At 40.3% G+C, this 17,314-nt stretch overlaps 1 protein-coding gene across 2 annotated transcripts; it reads right to left on the reverse strand.

Moving 5' to 3' along the window:
- Window positions 1-7,426: 7,426 nt before the first annotated feature.
- Window positions 7,427-16,822, reverse strand: SLC35G1 (solute carrier family 35 member G1). Of its 2 annotated transcripts, none has more exons than XM_015867255.2 (3): window positions 16,544-16,822; window positions 12,729-12,909; window positions 7,427-12,213 (listed from the first exon to the last, which is right to left on the reverse strand). In XM_015867255.2, exons 1-3 carry the CDS (start codon window positions 16,818-16,820, stop codon window positions 11,454-11,456), a joined length of 1,218 nt encoding a protein of 405 aa, XP_015722741.1. In that variant the 5' UTR covers window positions 16,821-16,822; the 3' UTR covers window positions 7,427-11,453. The 2 variants fall into 2 exon arrangements, with proteins under 2 accessions (XP_015722741.1, XP_015722740.1); XM_015867254.2 differs by having other exon boundaries at window positions 16,535-16,822.
- Window positions 16,823-17,314: the final 492 nt, after the last annotated feature.

Consider the following 17,314-nt stretch of genomic DNA (forward strand, 5'->3'; position numbering starts at 1 on the left):
TCACTTCACGTGACACGAGGATCAGGAGCCAAATTTCACTATATTTTCACTTGAAAATATCTGACATTTTGACGAGGAAGAAAAAAATAAAACTAACAAAATAAATGCTAATAACAACCACTAAACTGAAACACTTTCAATAAAGGTTTTTGCAATTGACGTTAGCTGCTTGACCTTTAAGATGTTGGTAAAGGTGTCCTCCAGATAATCTTTGGAAGAGCTACCAAGTTCTTGGGGGAAATTTGAAAATGTTCTATCACTAAGATAGAACATTTCTGGCAAGTAGAACTATTTACAAATATGGAATTCTTGCAGGATGGCTTTTGGTGGAAGCTATGTTACATTCCATTCAACAGATGTTGTGTTTCAGCGGTAACTCCTGATACAGATTGAATTAATGATGCCTCTTACGCCTCAACTGCATTCCCACCATATAACAGAACACTTTTAGAATTGATTTTTGCTGCACCATTATTTTCTAAAAGCTAGAAACTATACCAGAGTATGGATTCAAGACACTGGGGGAGCAACTCATCTTCACTACACTTTGCAGCTCAGAGCACAATAGAAACAGTGGAAGTCAAAGTATTAATGCTACTCATTGGATAAAAGCATTATATCATAATTTTCCATTACATTTTTTTTCTAAAAAGAGAAGGTGGAAAATGTGTACCTATGAATGTTGCAGGATGGACCGAAGTTATATATCATTTTGGCATATGTGGCTCAAATGAAAGTTTGCCCCATCCTGCAGGTCAGCATTGAGGCAGTGCTTCTTACAGTCTCTGATAGTATTAGAGACTGGGACGTTAATTTTTATGTAATAAAATCTAAAGATACATGAGTATAAGACGTTATACGACTTGAATAGAGTTTAAATTAATAAAACTGGCAGTTTTTGGTTTTCTATCTAGCATAAAGCCTCTTCTGAAACTCCATACTCTGGATCACAACTTCATTGTGAGTTTGCTCCATGTTTATCATATTCTTCTACCTTACACAAGCACTTGCAAAAAAGCATCTCCCATTCTGAGGAATGCCCTGACACATAAAGCAGGATGATCTGCTACTAAGAGTAGTCAGTGCTGACTGCTCACACCACACTGCCTTGGGAAAACTGACATGTTCAGGAGTGTGAGCACTTAACAGTCAGCACCCGGCTTTAATAGCTGTCTGGGGAAACAATATCCTAGAAAAAAGAGGGACAGAAACACAGGGACCTGTGTGATTATTGACAAAAGCAATTGAAGAGGACAAAAAGTAGTAAACTGACAAGGTGGGTAGGGAGTGATTATAATTAAAGTGGAGCTGAAAGTGACAGAGCACTTCACAGTGATGCATCAAAGGATCCAACTTTTCCACCAATGACTTAATGCTACTTTCTGTAATTCCTTGTTTGAAAGCAGTATGCTTTGTAGATGAAGTTCCTTGGCAGTCCTGTTGTTGCACTGGCTTTTGCTGCCACTGTCCTCCTGTGGGTGTTGCAGCAACACATCAGTGCTACCAGCAGCTCTGGTGGAGATGGGCCACTGTGGTTGGGCTTTATGATCTGAGAGATCTTTTGCAGCCTTAATGAGATTTATTGGTACACAAAGTCATCAAAAACGTCTTCGATATGCAGGCACACAGAAGATGCATGTGGAAACCTGTTTGCAGGTTTGTTAGCACAGCATGCTTTTGTTTGCTACTTCTATTGTTAGCATACATTGCTCTGACTGCAGCCTGATAGCTGTTCAAATTATTCTAAAAGGTCATGACAATTTTCTCACAGTGTTCTGTGATCCTAATGAAGCGTTACGCTTAAGAATTAATTAAAAAAGAATACAAAGTGAAAAAAATCTTTCAGATCTTTCAGAGCACCCAAGTTCCACCATGGTAAGCACTTTGATGCTTTACAGAGGGCGGTAAAAGACAAGTAGTAGTAACCTACCATTTTCTACACATTCAGGTTGGCTGATTGGGTGTTGAAAATGTGAGCGTGTGGGAATACTTGTGGTTAATTGTAATGGTTCTTCAGAAATGAGTACGTATGACCAGAACTTTCCATCGATGCAGCCAGCCAGTCAGACTGTAAAAAGTGCAATTACTTCGCTCGCTCGTTGCTTATGAAATTAAGAGAGGATATGAACTTTGCAATATCTGTTATATCCCACTCCTCCAAAAGGGAACATTATTAAATTTACTGTAAATTCTAAAAATATGTATTTTACCATCAGCCTGGGAACTTCTGGTACTAAATGTTTAAAGCCAAAAAAGTCGCCTTGTTCCATTTAGTGTCACGCCAGTACATATAATTTCACAGCTAGTTCTGAACAATTCAGATCTGTGTAATCTTAAACAAAACAGAACCTTACTAAAATGTTCTTTCTTTTATAATAAAAAGAAAATAAACTTCAGCTTCTGTTTCATATGCCAGTTGAGATTCCTTGCAGTAATTCCTTCCACATCTGCTCTGCAGCTTTCGGGTTTATAAAAGCAATATTTCCAAATTTCCTTTCACCAGAATATCCGTATGCTGTGTTTTAGGGACACTTTGTTACACTCTTATACCAAGGTACTAATTACATCTTGAATCATGTGCCAAAGCTAAGACAATGAATAGATGTTGCTATTAAGGATCTAAGACTGAAGAGCCCTCAAAATGTGGTAATACTCAGCATACATAAACACAAAATTATCACAGAAGCTGCAAAATAAAATTAAGCAAGAATAAAATTAACACAAACATCATTAGATCCTAAACTCATAATCTCAAATCAAATTGTTTGTGAAAGGGAAAGTGTACAGGAAGAATTAAATAAACCTTTTGTCCAAAATACATATTTATAGACTTTCTGAAGATTATATGCTGCTGATGTCTCCTTCTAAAGTAAGAGACTGTAAGCTGCTGCTGTGTTGTGATTGTCACTGGCTTTCCTGCAAGCAGTGCATAAATGGGTGCAGCTGAGGGCACAGTGAGCATGAGATGATTGCAGATGCCCTGTGCGCAGGATTAGAAACATCTTGCAGTGTTCTGAACAATCTGTAATGCTCAATCACACGTGTGTGCTGCTGCTACGCATACAGTTCTTCCTTCCCTGGAGGGCAAAAGAACCTGCCCTTACTCCCACACCTGACAGATAACTGCCTAAGCACAGCTCAGGGACTGAACGCAGCCAGCTGACAGGGTGATGGCTGGATTTGATGATCTGAGACGTCTTTTCCAACCTTAATGGTTCTGTGATTCTATTCTATGATTCAGTGTACTTTACAGGATGATGGTTCAAACATGCTGTGATTTATATAAAAATCAGGGGTCTAAATATATAAAGAGAAAGAGAACGAGGCTGTGTGTTAAAACATTGCATCTTAATCCATGGATGTGTCTGTGTAGAAGTTCCTAAAGCACCAAGATTCATGTGGGAGAAATTAAACCAGATAATACCTTTTAATTAATTACCTACCTGGAAAATACTTCTAAACACACATATGAAAGAAGGCAGCTGTTTTCTCACATTCAAAATTTGATCAGCAAAGACAGTAGATAAATGTTCTCAATCCTGAAATGAATGTCTGAATTTGCAATAAAAGGAGATTTAAGGCACACTAGGAAAAACATTACAAAATGTCTGAGGGCACCACAGAACTTGGGAAGACAACAACTGAGAGAATGTGAAGGAGCTGCATCAGATGGCCAAGTACATTGCCCTGGGGAAAAAGCGTATGAGTTTGTTGAGCAAAAATCTGAGATCTGGAGTGCTACAGGGCAGCGCAAAACAACACCCACTGCCGAGAAACGAAGGTTTCTAAGTTTCAAGATGGGCATATCAAAACAAAACAACAAAAAAAAGTGTGTTTAACACCAGCTTTCCTATTTTCTTCCATTCTAATCCTGGATAAGAGTTGTAATCTGAAGTAAGTAAAGCACTGTCAAGGTTATTCTTATATAATCAGAAGAGAACAAACTGTGCCTTCTCTTCCCTAAATCTGTACCCAGTCAAACAGACAGGGCTCATCAGTAGAGCTTTGCTGCCAGCAAAAGAACAAAGATGTTCCTCTGCTTTTTCTGTCCCTTTTCTCTCCCTGCAACCCTCCCTAGTGCACATGAGATACAGCAGGCTGCTCTCTAAAGGTGAGTGGGCCAAAATGATGAAAATTTACATTGAAATTTACCAGTTCTGTTGATGCCAGAGATATAATTAATCCTTAATTTCTACAGTTTCCATATCTTTAAAAATATACATATTTATATATATCATTTATATATCTATATAAGCATTTCACATTTTCCTTAAAAATTCAGCATAACCTAACTGTACTAATAACATCACAAATTGGAATTAGCTACTCATCCCTTATTATAGACTAAGAATTATTGAATTACAGGGGAAATAGAATTGTGCAATTCCCACAAGTGAAGCAGATCGGTGAGATGAACAACATGAGCCAACTGTGCTTTGGGGACAGGAAAAGCCTACTTTGTTATTTGTGTTCCTCCCTTAGAAGACTTTGGATCATAGTATTTCATGGCTTTATCGCTGTCCGTTTTTAATAGTAAGGAAAATGTTTCACCATATGGCAAGAGTAAAGAACATTAGCTAAGTGTTTTCATATGGGCTTCCTGCATACATTACTGCAAAGAGCAGAAAGTAGAGTCTTAATCATACCACATAAAGGTGTTGTTTAAATGAAGAAATTGGACACACCTATTACAAGGCATTAGTTGGCGTAAAATATTTCCAGTAGAGTGGAAAAAAAAGAGCCCATCAAGGTTACTTTTCAAAAGTGTGCACCTTTTCCCTTCACTTCCTGATCAAAACTTGATAGTAGTTGAAGAGTTTTTACAGTAATATAAAGGAATATTTGTTTTAAATCCCAAATAGGAAAGTATAAAATAAATATTAGCGTCTGATTCACAGTGCACTTTATGTGAAAGAAAAGAGATTTGCCACGGAGGCTTTCCAAGTTACACAAAAAAGATTTTTCTCTGTTTTAATGTTCCTTAGCTTCCCAAAAACGTTACAATACTTCCTATTAAATAGAACAACACCTACTGGTGCCAGCTAACTTCTCCAGCTAACTTTTCAATGGAAAGCAGATTGAGCAGTACTTTTTCTAGCTCACAGCAGTTAAATTTAATCACCTCCTCTTTTCCTTGTATTTCCCTGCTCTTAATCAAATTGAAGTTGGAACAATTGCTCCCCAACCCAACTCAGCTTCAAGTGTGGTGCTGCCATGCCTGAAAGCTTGCCCAGATTTTCCACTCAATCAGCTGTGCAGATGAAGGGGCTCTTCCAGCACACCAGGCTCTGAGCACAGCCCTGTGCTGCAGTGACCAGCTGAAGGCTATGCCCTTGGAAACACTAGGCAGCAGGGCCTGGGGATCACGAGCACCAAGGTGCACAAACCCTGCTTGAGCACCCACACCCAAGAACCTGCTCAGGAGCTACACTGGTGTCACTCCCCACCCTCCAACAACAATCACAGCCAAAATGCAAGATTTCTGTTTCCCCAGCAGGAGGAAAACACAGCAATAATTACAACACGCTTATCAACTGCTCAGACAGCATACATGCTCTATTTCTTGGCAGAATTAAAAGTGTCTATTATTCTGAATTCAGCCTAATCCAAAAAACGTGGCCCCCAAAGAATTTTAATGCAAGAAATGTACTTGCCCAGTCCCCTCGTATTGTGGGGGACTGTTGGTTTTAAGAACTTTTAGAACATACAACCTATAGTTATCTGCAAAATCCAGGATAGTAGTGATATCTACCTATCACCGTGTGCATCACACTGCATGGAAACTCTTATCATCTAAAACTGTGGGCGTTGAATTTTTAGCACGGTTTAAACTTACACGTTGAGAAATAAATTCAGGAACAGAGCGCCACCTACCGACAGAATGGCCACAGTGCAAAGTACAAACTGCTTCTTGCTGGCTGACCGCAAAACGCGTTTTCTTCCCACCCGCCTTTAGGTAGACTGCAGAAGTACTTTGTAACAGCTGAGCAACTATTGACGTTCCTTGTTTTTCCTCTTTGCTCAATATTTAAGCTCAAGTGACAAAGTGCTTTCTCACCCTTCCCAGAGTTTACTACTTGACTGAATAACGTAACTTCATAGTGTCAGAAAATAACATTGAATCTAAAGTCACCTGAGGACTCTCAAGAATCAACCAAAACCTATTTAAATGGTTAATCTGCACACTGCATCTCAAGTATTGCTTCCCACATACATCCCTCTAAGAGAACCTTTTACTTAGTCAACAAAGAGCAGTGTGAGTTATCCTCTATTTTATAGATGTGGTTTGTTTTTCAAGCAATAATACAACAACGTTTTCCTTCAGCATCATCTGATCCCTTTTCCCTTTGCTTCATATTTTGCAGTGGGTGGATGTAATTGCACTTTGAGTCCTAGTACTTATTAACAGCCCTCATCACTTACCTACGTACATCACTATTACAGTACAAATAAGGACTTCAGTGTTGTCTTTTGAAAACTCATTTCTCTTTTTCCTCAAAACTTAATGTTCTACATAATACACATAACTAGTTTAAAAAAATAAAAAAATAAAAAAAAAAGAACTTGAAAGGAAACCTGCAGCGCATCTCTACAAAATTCTTTCACTATCAGTCTGTTACAGCCTGCTCCCATGGAAGCCTATTGATTTTCATTTACTTTCTGAGAAATAAGTGGTGTCAAGTCGTCCTGCAGTGAGTTAATTTTCTGCATGCAAAATGAAGCAGACCGTGCTGGGTGAACAGGCTAACACTGCTAGAAATTCCCCATTGAGACACAGCTGCCCTCCTCTATTTCCCCTTCCACAGCGCCAAGTCACACACCCAGAAATGTGCACATATCTCAAGCAGGCTCATAGCCTTGAACAGTTCTGTTATCTTCTGCTCCTACAAAACCAGACACTGGAGTAGGAGGAACCTCTCTCACAACGCAAATATAATCAATTTACTACAAAGTTTTTGCAGTATTTAACAACAATGGCAATTTTGCTAACAAGATAATCACTTTTTCCCCCCTGCTCTTTCCTCTTTGGTGAAAAAGTAATTACTGAAGCAGTAGATAATAGGATGCACTGGGATGAATATTAACAATTAATAGAAAAAAACGAGACTGGAATTCAAATCTTGATGTATAAAAAGTAGGGGAAGAAAAAGACAAATTGCCACCTGAGCACAGGAAAAATACAGCTTTACTGACCTACCTGTGCCAGTTTTTCCAGTTAAGATACTCCCGTACTGAGAACGTTCATAGAGCTTCTGTTTGTCTCAAGCTCACTGAAAGGCACAAAGAGTGACATGGCACGCTCACAAGTAGTGCAATTGGAAACATATTCATACTTAACAGGGACTCCTTCCTTAATAGCTCTTTCATGAAGCTTACAGTATCACTACATTCAAGTACATTCTACTAATCAATGCAAAGCCAGAGATTAATTCTTCAGGTTCATTTTATTAGCAACAATGAATATAAATCTCTTATGAAAATATTCTTCACATTTCAATATATAAGAGGTGTCTATAAAAATATACTACTACATAACAAAGCCAGTAACTTCTACAAAACATATAATTTAACAATAGATAGGACATAGTAAAAATCTTAACAGAGGGCATTTTTACCCCATTTTTGTCAAACAACAGTTTGCATAAAATATGAAATCACTCATTCTCATATACATTAGTGTTATCACCAACAATTTATAGAAGTGCATAAGTTTTGCACTGAGGTTACCTGCATTTGCAGGAACATAAAGCCACAACTTCTCTTTGGATGGACAGGCAGTTAACAACCGTGAAAACATTCTGTTGGTAACTGCAAAGCCCTGCTGAAGTCAGTGTTGCACATCTGCTGTCAGCACTGCAAACTCTTGTTTGAATGAACAAAAACCACAGCCAGTGGAGAACCAGAAAACTGACTATTCCAAGCTATCCACTGCCAGTTAACAAGTAATTGACTACTGAAGAGGCTGCCCCCTTAGAAACAGACTTTCCTCCAGGAGACATGTCCTGAATAAAGCTCATCAAGGAAAAAGAAACAGAGGGTAAGGGTCATTATACCATGTTATCATTAAAGGCATTATTATCTTTCTTGTTATCATCAATTACAGAAAGATCCATCTCAGAACAGTATTTGAATTTGGAAAAGAGACTTGTTTCAGAAGAAGAAAGATAACACACCAAACTAGTTACTTTTCCAGTACTCATGCTGAGGCTACTTCTATGTCTGGTGTTCAACAAATGCAAGAAATTAATTTTAATTATACAGACTACACTTTCCCACAGTAAGAATATGACAAGTTCATTGTGTGGGCATCCTTAGAAGGCTTTTAGAGCATATTTTGACAACCAGTGTATGCTGAAAGTGACTGGCTGCTGCACAGTGTCAATACAGTTTTAGCTACTGGCTCTATGTAAGAGTCAAGTAGGTAAGGCTCGAAGGCTGCAAAGTCCCAGTGGAGACAGCAGATGATTACAGTGAATTGCATAGCAAAGAACATAAGAAACATGCTTGTGATGAATCTGTAACAACAAAACCTTTTCACCCTATGCCCATGTGCAAAACAACCAATAATTATCTGTTACTTTCTCTGTTCAGGACCCACTGAAATCTGAACATTGAATAAATACATTGGAATTCAAGAGTAACTTCATAGAACAGCAATTACAATGCAATACTCCATCACATTACAAAGGTTTTCTGTTGTAAATGCACATTATTGAACTTAAGTACTGTAAAGATCATAAGATGACATTACAGGTGATGAACATTAGCAATACATTTGACATGAAGCTTAGAAGAAAAAAAATAACATTTGACCCTGAGGAATTTGCTGTATTAAAACTACAAAAGAAAGCTTATCAGAAAGAATCGAGGCTCAGCCAGTTTTAGGTCACATTCTCAAGTAGTAAGCTGGGGAAAGGAATCTGACCATGTTACCAGGCATTGTAAAGAAATACTCTCAATTAGGGTTTCCAACTCAAGGATAATAATAATTTTTTAGAAAGTACGATACCAAGTTGCTGATCTCAGGTCAGTTCATACATGTTTAGTGCAAGAAAAAAAAAAATCTTTCTTTAGTAGTGTGTACTTCTCTACTATTTGTAAACAAGATTCATAACCACTGAATCCATATGAGCTGGAGACTGTTATTTTTTTTTTAATAAGTTCCCACTTATTTTGTTTTAAACTGTGTACTGACAAAGTAGTGTTCACATACTGCAATTTAAACTACTACCCACCTCCCCTTCATTCGACATTTTTTGATTTAGTGATTAAGTTCAGGCCACTGTAGTTTGGCCCTCTGCAGCAACCCAACAAATCAAGTTACTCAGCTGGATCAGCTCATCACATAACCCCCATAAGCAGCCACATTGAGCCAATGGGAGGAACCAGAACCAGCTGACAACCCAATTGTACATCAATCTGAACTGCTTTAGAACTGCACCTTTGTGAGTGTTAACTTACAAATGTGTGCATATTAAACATGAAGTGAAGCAGTAAGAAATGCAGTCTATTTTCCATCCCTCCCTTGAAATGTGTTACTCAGTGGCAATGATGGCCGAGCAGCAGCAGAAATCCCAGTTTACAATTTCAAGTGGTAAGCAGAATTAAACTGGAATGCAATTATTAGGCCATATTTTTAAAAGAGATGAAAAACCAGTTTTATACTATTGCTGGCAATGTCAGGAGTGGCTAACTTCAGCCTTCAGGAGCAGTAAACAGACAGCTATATGCAGAAAGTGATTTTATCTCTAGGATGGAATCTGCTCATGTCCATAATAACTGAAGTATGAAATCTTGCACAAAGATAGCTCCTCTCATCTAGATACACTCTGAAGTATGATATTCAGGGATCAACTCTTCAAGGGCTTCTCTCCCAGAGTGCAATGGCTATTGGCTACAACACGCTCCTTTAGAAAGATGTGGGGGTGTGTAAATAACTGAGAAACACCTTGTGATACAAAGGACCAGATAAAGACCCAAGTGAAGTTTCTCTTGTCACTACCAAGACAAGACCCAAAAGCACACAACAATTCATTAAAGAAAATCCCCCTACCCCACATTTAATATATATTCCTCCTTCAAACGCGAGGGGGCCGAAATCAGTAACATAAGCCTTTTTCCTCAGTATTCATCACTATCTAAAGTGAAAGCCTATCAACATCATCACTATCTAAAGTGAAAGCCTATCAACATGAGAAGCTGTGTAAGGGAAGTGACTAAGTGCAGACATAAAAACAGCTGGAGAAATGGGGCAGAAGCTGCCCAACAGCACTGTCTGATGGAGCAAGTGTGAGCTCCACCCTCCCACCAAGTGCTGCACAAACCTGTTCTATAGAATCTGTGCTATGAGGTTGGCAAACGTGTATTTTCTGTGAACCATGAGTAGTGTGCACTCTCCTGTAAAGTCTCAGGAAAAAGGATTTACATTAAAGCATTTGCTCAACCTTATGAAGGCCAAGAGAACTTAGACGGTCTCATAAAGAACTTTTTTAGAGGATATAAAGAAATAACTCCTAAGTATCATTTAAAATAACCTATATTAAATATCTAAAAAATACAATCTTTTGCATAGAGTAAAGAAAAGTGCAGCTACAGCATAACATTCTATACCACAGGAAAGAGCTTACAAGTGGTATATAGATACCTATTACCTCTCCTCACTAAGATTGCAGCAACTAAAGATGTATTTGCTGAGAACATATTAAAATAGGGATTGTTTCATTGTGCCTGTAAAGTAGGAACAAGCAATATTTTTTTTTAAAGAAAGCAAAGTTGAAAGAATTCCCAGAAGTTAATTTTGTCTTGACACGACTCAAAAGATGTTCTTTCAGAATTCCAATAAAAACATCCCAACGCCTTTGGTTTCTGTTTGTTTTGTTGTTGGATTTTTTTTCTGGGGGGGGGTCGGGAAGGGAGAAGTGAGGGGAAAAAAAAGGAGAAAGTTGGTAAATTGCGAGCTTTATCTGCTCCATAGAAGTTCGAGGTCTGTAGGATTATAATTCTTCATTCCCTTCTAATTATTTGAACTGAAATCCCTCTCATGATCAATCATAGATTAGTCCAAATAAGCCTGGGAAAATTCCACTGCTCAGAAGAATAGAGAAAGTGCCCAAAAAAGTGGACAATCTGGTACAGGTACTTTAGGAAAACAAAAATCCCAGCCAACTACCATCCACTTCAGATGCAAAGCAAGCAACTTTTAAAAATCTTCCTACTTTTCATATTTGCATGCCCAAGAATGAGGGGGAAAAAAAGTATACATATTGAATTAGTTGTTAAAACATCTTCAATTTGTTGCTGATGTTGTTTTGTTTTTATTAAAACTGATTTCTTTTATTGGGTACAGCTTGGTACTATAATTTCATAAATGAGATAGTTTAAATAAATAAAAATAAATATTTTATATATATTTCAAGATTATTAATTTCTGTAATGAAGTAGTGTCTGCATTGTTAGATTTCATTTTGTTCGGCTTTTTTTGAGCTCTGTTTCCACTTACGAATGGCAGTCCCAGAACTACTAGCTACTACACAAAGGGCACCTCCCACAGTCCACCATGTTGGTAGATGATTGAGAAAAAGAATCTGTAAAATGAAAGCAAACACCACGTCCATCGATCTCATTATGGCCACAGGTCCAGCTTTCTCTATCTGCAATGCTTTTGTGAGAAATATCTGACCCCCTAGTCCCAATACGCCTATCAATATAAGAAAAACTCTATCTTTACCACAGTACGGTAAACGCCACTCATTCATAACAAACAATGCTATAACACATCCAATTAAACCAATGACCGCATAATACCAAATTGACAGAAAATAATGCACAGATTTCCCCACCTTTCTAAGTATAACAATAGTTGAAGCTGCAGATACTGTGCTTGCAATTGCTGCAATAGTTCCTTTAAGGTGATCTGAGTAACTTCCTTCAATTCCTGTAACATTTGACCCAAACAGAAACGGTGGTCTGGCAATTAGAATCACTCCAGTGATTGTGAAGAGGGTAAAGAGAAGATCCCAAATGCTGTATTTTTCTTTGAGAAAGATCCATGCCAGTAATGATGTAAAAACAGGACTGCTGAAAGTTATAACAGTGGCATCAGCTAGAGGCATTACTTGGAAAGCATAGTAGAGAAGAATCATTGCACTAGAGCCAAGGAATCCTCGGAAGAAAAGAAAAATTCTTTTACCTTTTGGTCCCAAAAACCCTGTTCTGAAAATTAAGAAAAACAGAAATGTCACGTTAATGTCACTGGCTTGCTTATTTCATGACCAACATCCAATGATATTTACATGTACAAACCCTTCCAAGTGATAGGCTTATCTCAAGCATCAAAGTATTTTTAACTGATTGATCACAGAGCAACTTATTCCCTTCACCACTTGCCAACCACATTCAGTCAGTAGCCTATTCCTTTAATATGAAATTGCTGCCTGCAAAATAACCCAAATGATTCTACAGTTTATCTCCTATTTTTAAGAACATTACTTCATGGGAGGCCAATACATCTGATATAAACCCTGTAGAAATTTCTAAAATTCAGGAAGCCAAATTCTCACTTGAAAAATCAGCTGAATTAATAAACTATCAACTGATCCAAAACAATGCAGCTAAACATATGAAGTCCAAATATTTATGCATATTTATGATCCAAATTACTGAGTGATGATGTTTCCAATGCATACTTTTAAGAAATAACTTTCAATTGAAACTTTTGTTACACTTACTTGTAGTATATTAGACCAGGTAGAACAAATGCCATTTGGAAAATGCAGCGAAATGCACTCACTTCCACTGAGTGTACATCTTCTATTTTTTTAAGAAATAAAGAGGCCACTGAGAAAAGGAAGGCAGACAGTACAGTGTAAAAGAGACCAAGGCCTGGACAGGAAGTTTTCTTCTTTGTTCCTGCAACAGATAAACTCCAGTTAATAATGATCTAACTCTCCATCAGTAGATTACACAGGTGACTCTACATACTACTGTGTACATTTGTAGCCATCCTTGTGGCAGTCAAAAGGGTAAGCAAAAGAAATAAATGCAAATACTACGTTGATTTAGCAGACCTACCTTGAAAACATGTTTCACTAGCCACTACAGCCCTCCTTTTTTCCTTAAAACAGGCAACAGAAGTTGAATTCTCAAACTATTCCCAGAATTCTCTCAGTCCTACATCAGTTGGAGGTGTGTGACTACGCTTCAGGAGATTCTGAGCTGTTTCTGATAACCACCTTCAAATCAGTAAATAAAACTGACTGCAAATAGTCTACAGTCAGATCACGAACACTGAAACTTATTACCAGGGAGTTATTGGATTATCGAGTAAGTTCATTATGGCTCCTAAGCAACAACGTGTTTTCCTCTCTCACAAGCACGTATATGTAGAAATTATATAAAGACAATCACTTCTGTTATAACCCATATTCATTTCACAGTTAAATCATCCTAAGTTTGATCTAGAACTACTGAAGTTTTATATTATCTTGCTGAAATTATGTGTTCTCTTCAAATAAATTTTAACCATAACAAATTTAAGTCCTTAACTTTAAAACACTGTGGGTCTGCTGCAAATTCCTGATACTTATAAAAGTTCCATGTACTTAATTTCACCATTGTTTACCCTTATCTATTGGACTTTCTCCTCCTGAAGCAGTCTCCTGGGCCTAATGGATTCTATTCAGGCTTCCATACTGCCTCAGGCCCACTTCAATTACACACTCTTCCTCATTCCACTCACCTTCTCCACCCTTTGCTATAAATAAAATAAAAATTAAAAAGGAAAGCAAACAAGCAGGGTGAACTACTGATGACCTCAATGCTGTTTCCAGAGAAACCAGCCCTTTTCATATTAATAATTAACAAATATTAATAAATTAATATTATTCAATTATTTAAAATGATAAATATTAATTGGCTGCAGAGGAGGAACAGCCTTGCCACTGAACCTAGAGGTGAATTAAAACAAGAAGTTACCTCACTATGACTTGTCTTTGTGTCTACATAAAATACTGTGGGTCGCCCTTTCTTCTAAACCACCCTCTAAAGATAACAGTGAGAACTCCCCATCCACAGCGTGGTGCTTCGATAAAAGGATGCCTCACCCCACCCATCGAGCCCCAGGGATCCCTTGCAGCATCAGCAGTGGGCAGTGCTGAGAGTTGCTTAGCAACTACATATGGTTTTGAGGGGTTGAGTTTGTTTTGAAATTAACAAAACTTGTCACAAACCATTTTGATCCTCCTTGAGTTCAGCACTAAAGGCTGAGAGAAAGTTCTTTCCTCTAGAGAGCTGGGACTGTGTGCTGACACATTTGGTATGGCATCAGTTCCCATTCTAACCATCCCAAAGCCCCAGGCTTTACTACCTCAACCAGGGTTTAGAAGAGGCAGAAGGCCTCCATTCCAAAAAGTGCAGCCACACTACTGATGAAATATTTCTATTTAGCAACAGCCACTTTCATAAAAGCAACTATTAAAATACCACTAACCAGCACAGGCCCAGGACATCCACTGAGTATCTAACAGAGCAGATTTTTGAAGTATCTGTGAATTACATAACACCCTAATCCACACTGCCATGCAACAGAAAGACAAAATCAACACCGTCCACGGTATTAAAACAAGCGGAATCAGACTGGCCAATGGCTGAAACGGGAAATCCAAATGCAGGTTGGCTTATGGAAGAACACAGCACACACAGCACTGATTTACTTCAGGCGTGACAGCTTGCCTGACTACCACAGAATGAAGCCAATTTAAATAATGGAGGTGTTGAAATGGAAAACCAGTGAAATTACAGCAAAGTAAGCTCAAAGGATCTTATATCCAGAATTAAGCTATGGATTAAAAGAAAAACTAAAAGGAATTCATTTTTGTAAGCTGCCCAATAAATCTAACCTATCAGAAATGGTATCTGGTAATACTAGAATTTAAACTGTTGTTTCACATTGCCAACACATGTGCTTAATACAATAAGAAGGTGTCTTACTTCCTTTTAAAAATAACAGTGCGAGTTCTTCTACCAAACACAAGAACTGCCCTTCTGAAGAATACTTATTTCAAAATATGTTCTGAGGAGAAGTTTGGTTAAGATAACATCCCCAGCCCATGGAACATTGGGCCTCCCAGCACTAACTCAATGCCAACAAGACACTTGAGCTTTTGTTTAAAAGTGCTTAGGTCTGAAACTAAAAAAGTTTCAGCAAGTACCCAAATATTGTCTTCTGGGTTACAGATCTGGCTTTCCAGATTCACTCCCTGGCCATCTCCACGTGTGGGGCTTCCATGTGATCTTTCCACTCCTGTTTCAAATGCCAGTCAAACACCTCCCACTACACACCATTTTCCTTGCTTGCATTTTAATTCCAGGCTTTCTAAAAAAGAAGCTTTTATACTTGAAAGATGTATATAGTAAAGAAAATAACAGTTCTTACATATCTTAAGAGTGGAGACCAAAAGTGCTGACTAAGGGGAAGAAAGTCAGTGAGAGAATGATTCTTACAGAACTTTGGGAGCGGGTGATCTATTCTGCACACAGCACCAGAATAGTTCCCTCAGACCACAGGAAGGCAACAGGAGCACAAGGGCCTGCTTATGAACGTTATAACCATGGCCATGTAGACAAGATCCAGGCATGAGTCATAAAGCTCAGCTATTGACTCAACTTTCTGCCAGAGACTACAAAAGGAGTCGTCCTTGGCAAGTCACTGCAAGTTTCTCAGGACTTCAAATGCTGTTTATTTCCAAGCTTTGCCTTAGGAGTGACACTAATGTAAATTTCACCAGACCGCTATCTCTGGCCTCTCCCCAGTTCCCTGTTTAACAAAGGCAGACGTTCTATCCATTTGATACTGGAAAGTCAATTATGGCTCGCATTTAATATGAAACATGTTTTCAATGCAGTTGCTTAAAAATTCAGATTAATTAGAAATTGTTTTAAGAAAGCACTGATGTTTTAAAAGGAAGCCAAATTAAGCTTACAAAAACTCTCTGTTGCAAGTTTTACAGTGAGCTGATGGCTTCAGTGATTCGAAGTAGCTGAGTAAAGCAAAAGACAAAATAAAGAATAGGCTCCCACGGAACAAAGATAAGAACTTCCAAGGAAGCCACAGTCACAAGCACAGAGTTCCTCCCCCTTACTTTTCGAAGGGCCTTCTCAATACACGAATAGTGCCATATCTCCAGCCTAAGCTTAAAAAACAACCACCAGTAGCACCAGGAAGTGACAGCGACCCTTCCCCACGGCGGCACCATCCCTCTACCCGAGGAGAGAAGCGGGGCTGGGGTTCAGCCCGAGGCGGGCAGCGCTGGAGCAGGCCGGGGAGCGGCGTCCCCCAGGTGCAGGTGTGCGGCGCCCTCAGCGGCCGCCCGGGCTCACCCCGCGCCCCGCCACCGCGTGCCACTCAGCCCCGGCGCCCTCGGGGCCGCTTCCTCTTCCTCCGCCCCGCCGGCAATGTCAAACCCCCTGCTCCGCCTGCCAGCCACAGCCACAGCCACAGCCACAGCCACAGCCACAGCCACAGCCACAGCCTCACCCTCCTCACCGGGTGCTTTGCAGCAGCGCGGCCAGGGCGAACCCGGGCAGCAGCCGCAAACGCGGCGCTCTTCAGCACCCGCCGCCTCCACGCCGTGCGCCGGCTGCAGGCAGGGCCGCCCCGTGTCCGCACCGTCATCCTGGCCCCGCGGCCCCTCCGGCTCCTTCCCCGCCGCGGGGGCAACAGCCGCAGCCTCGGCGCCCTGACACAGCACCATGAGAACGCCGGGCCGCGTGCGATGCTGCCGGCTGTTCACAAGCCGGCAGGCACCTGGCTTCGTGCGCATGCGGTGCCACCGCCCCGCCCAGCCCCGCTCCGCTCCCTCCCCCGGCGCCTGAGGATCGGGGGATGGCTGTGACCGGGGGGACGCCTGGCGAGCCGGCCCCGCTCGGAAGCAGCCGGGAGCCGGCCACTCCTCGTCGGGACAGGCTCGGGTGCTGCCTGTCCTTCGCAACGTTTGTGCTGGCTGTCAGCGATCCCCTATGAGGGTCCGTTCCCGGGCGGCCGAGAGCCTCACCCGGCGAGGTGGAGAGAAACTGCGGCCCCTCAGGAGAGGGAGCTCTCATCTCGCCGGAGAGCCGGGCCCTCCTGGCTCCTGTGGGCACCGCCGCCGCTGGTGGGGCCTGTGCGGGCCGCAGTGTTTGCGAGGGGAGCTGGAACTGCAGGCAGCGGCTCAGAGTTTTCGCATTGTGGTGTTGAGTCACCTGAGTGCACAGCTGAACGTATTGTACAGCGTTTGCACGAGGCTGCTGCCTGGCCATGTCGATTGCTCCGGCCTCA

Source organism: Coturnix japonica, chromosome 6 (genome assembly GCF_001577835.2).
Source record: "Coturnix japonica isolate 7356 chromosome 6, Coturnix japonica 2.1, whole genome shotgun sequence".
Classification (NCBI taxonomy): Eukaryota; Metazoa; Chordata; class Aves; order Galliformes; family Phasianidae; genus Coturnix; species Coturnix japonica.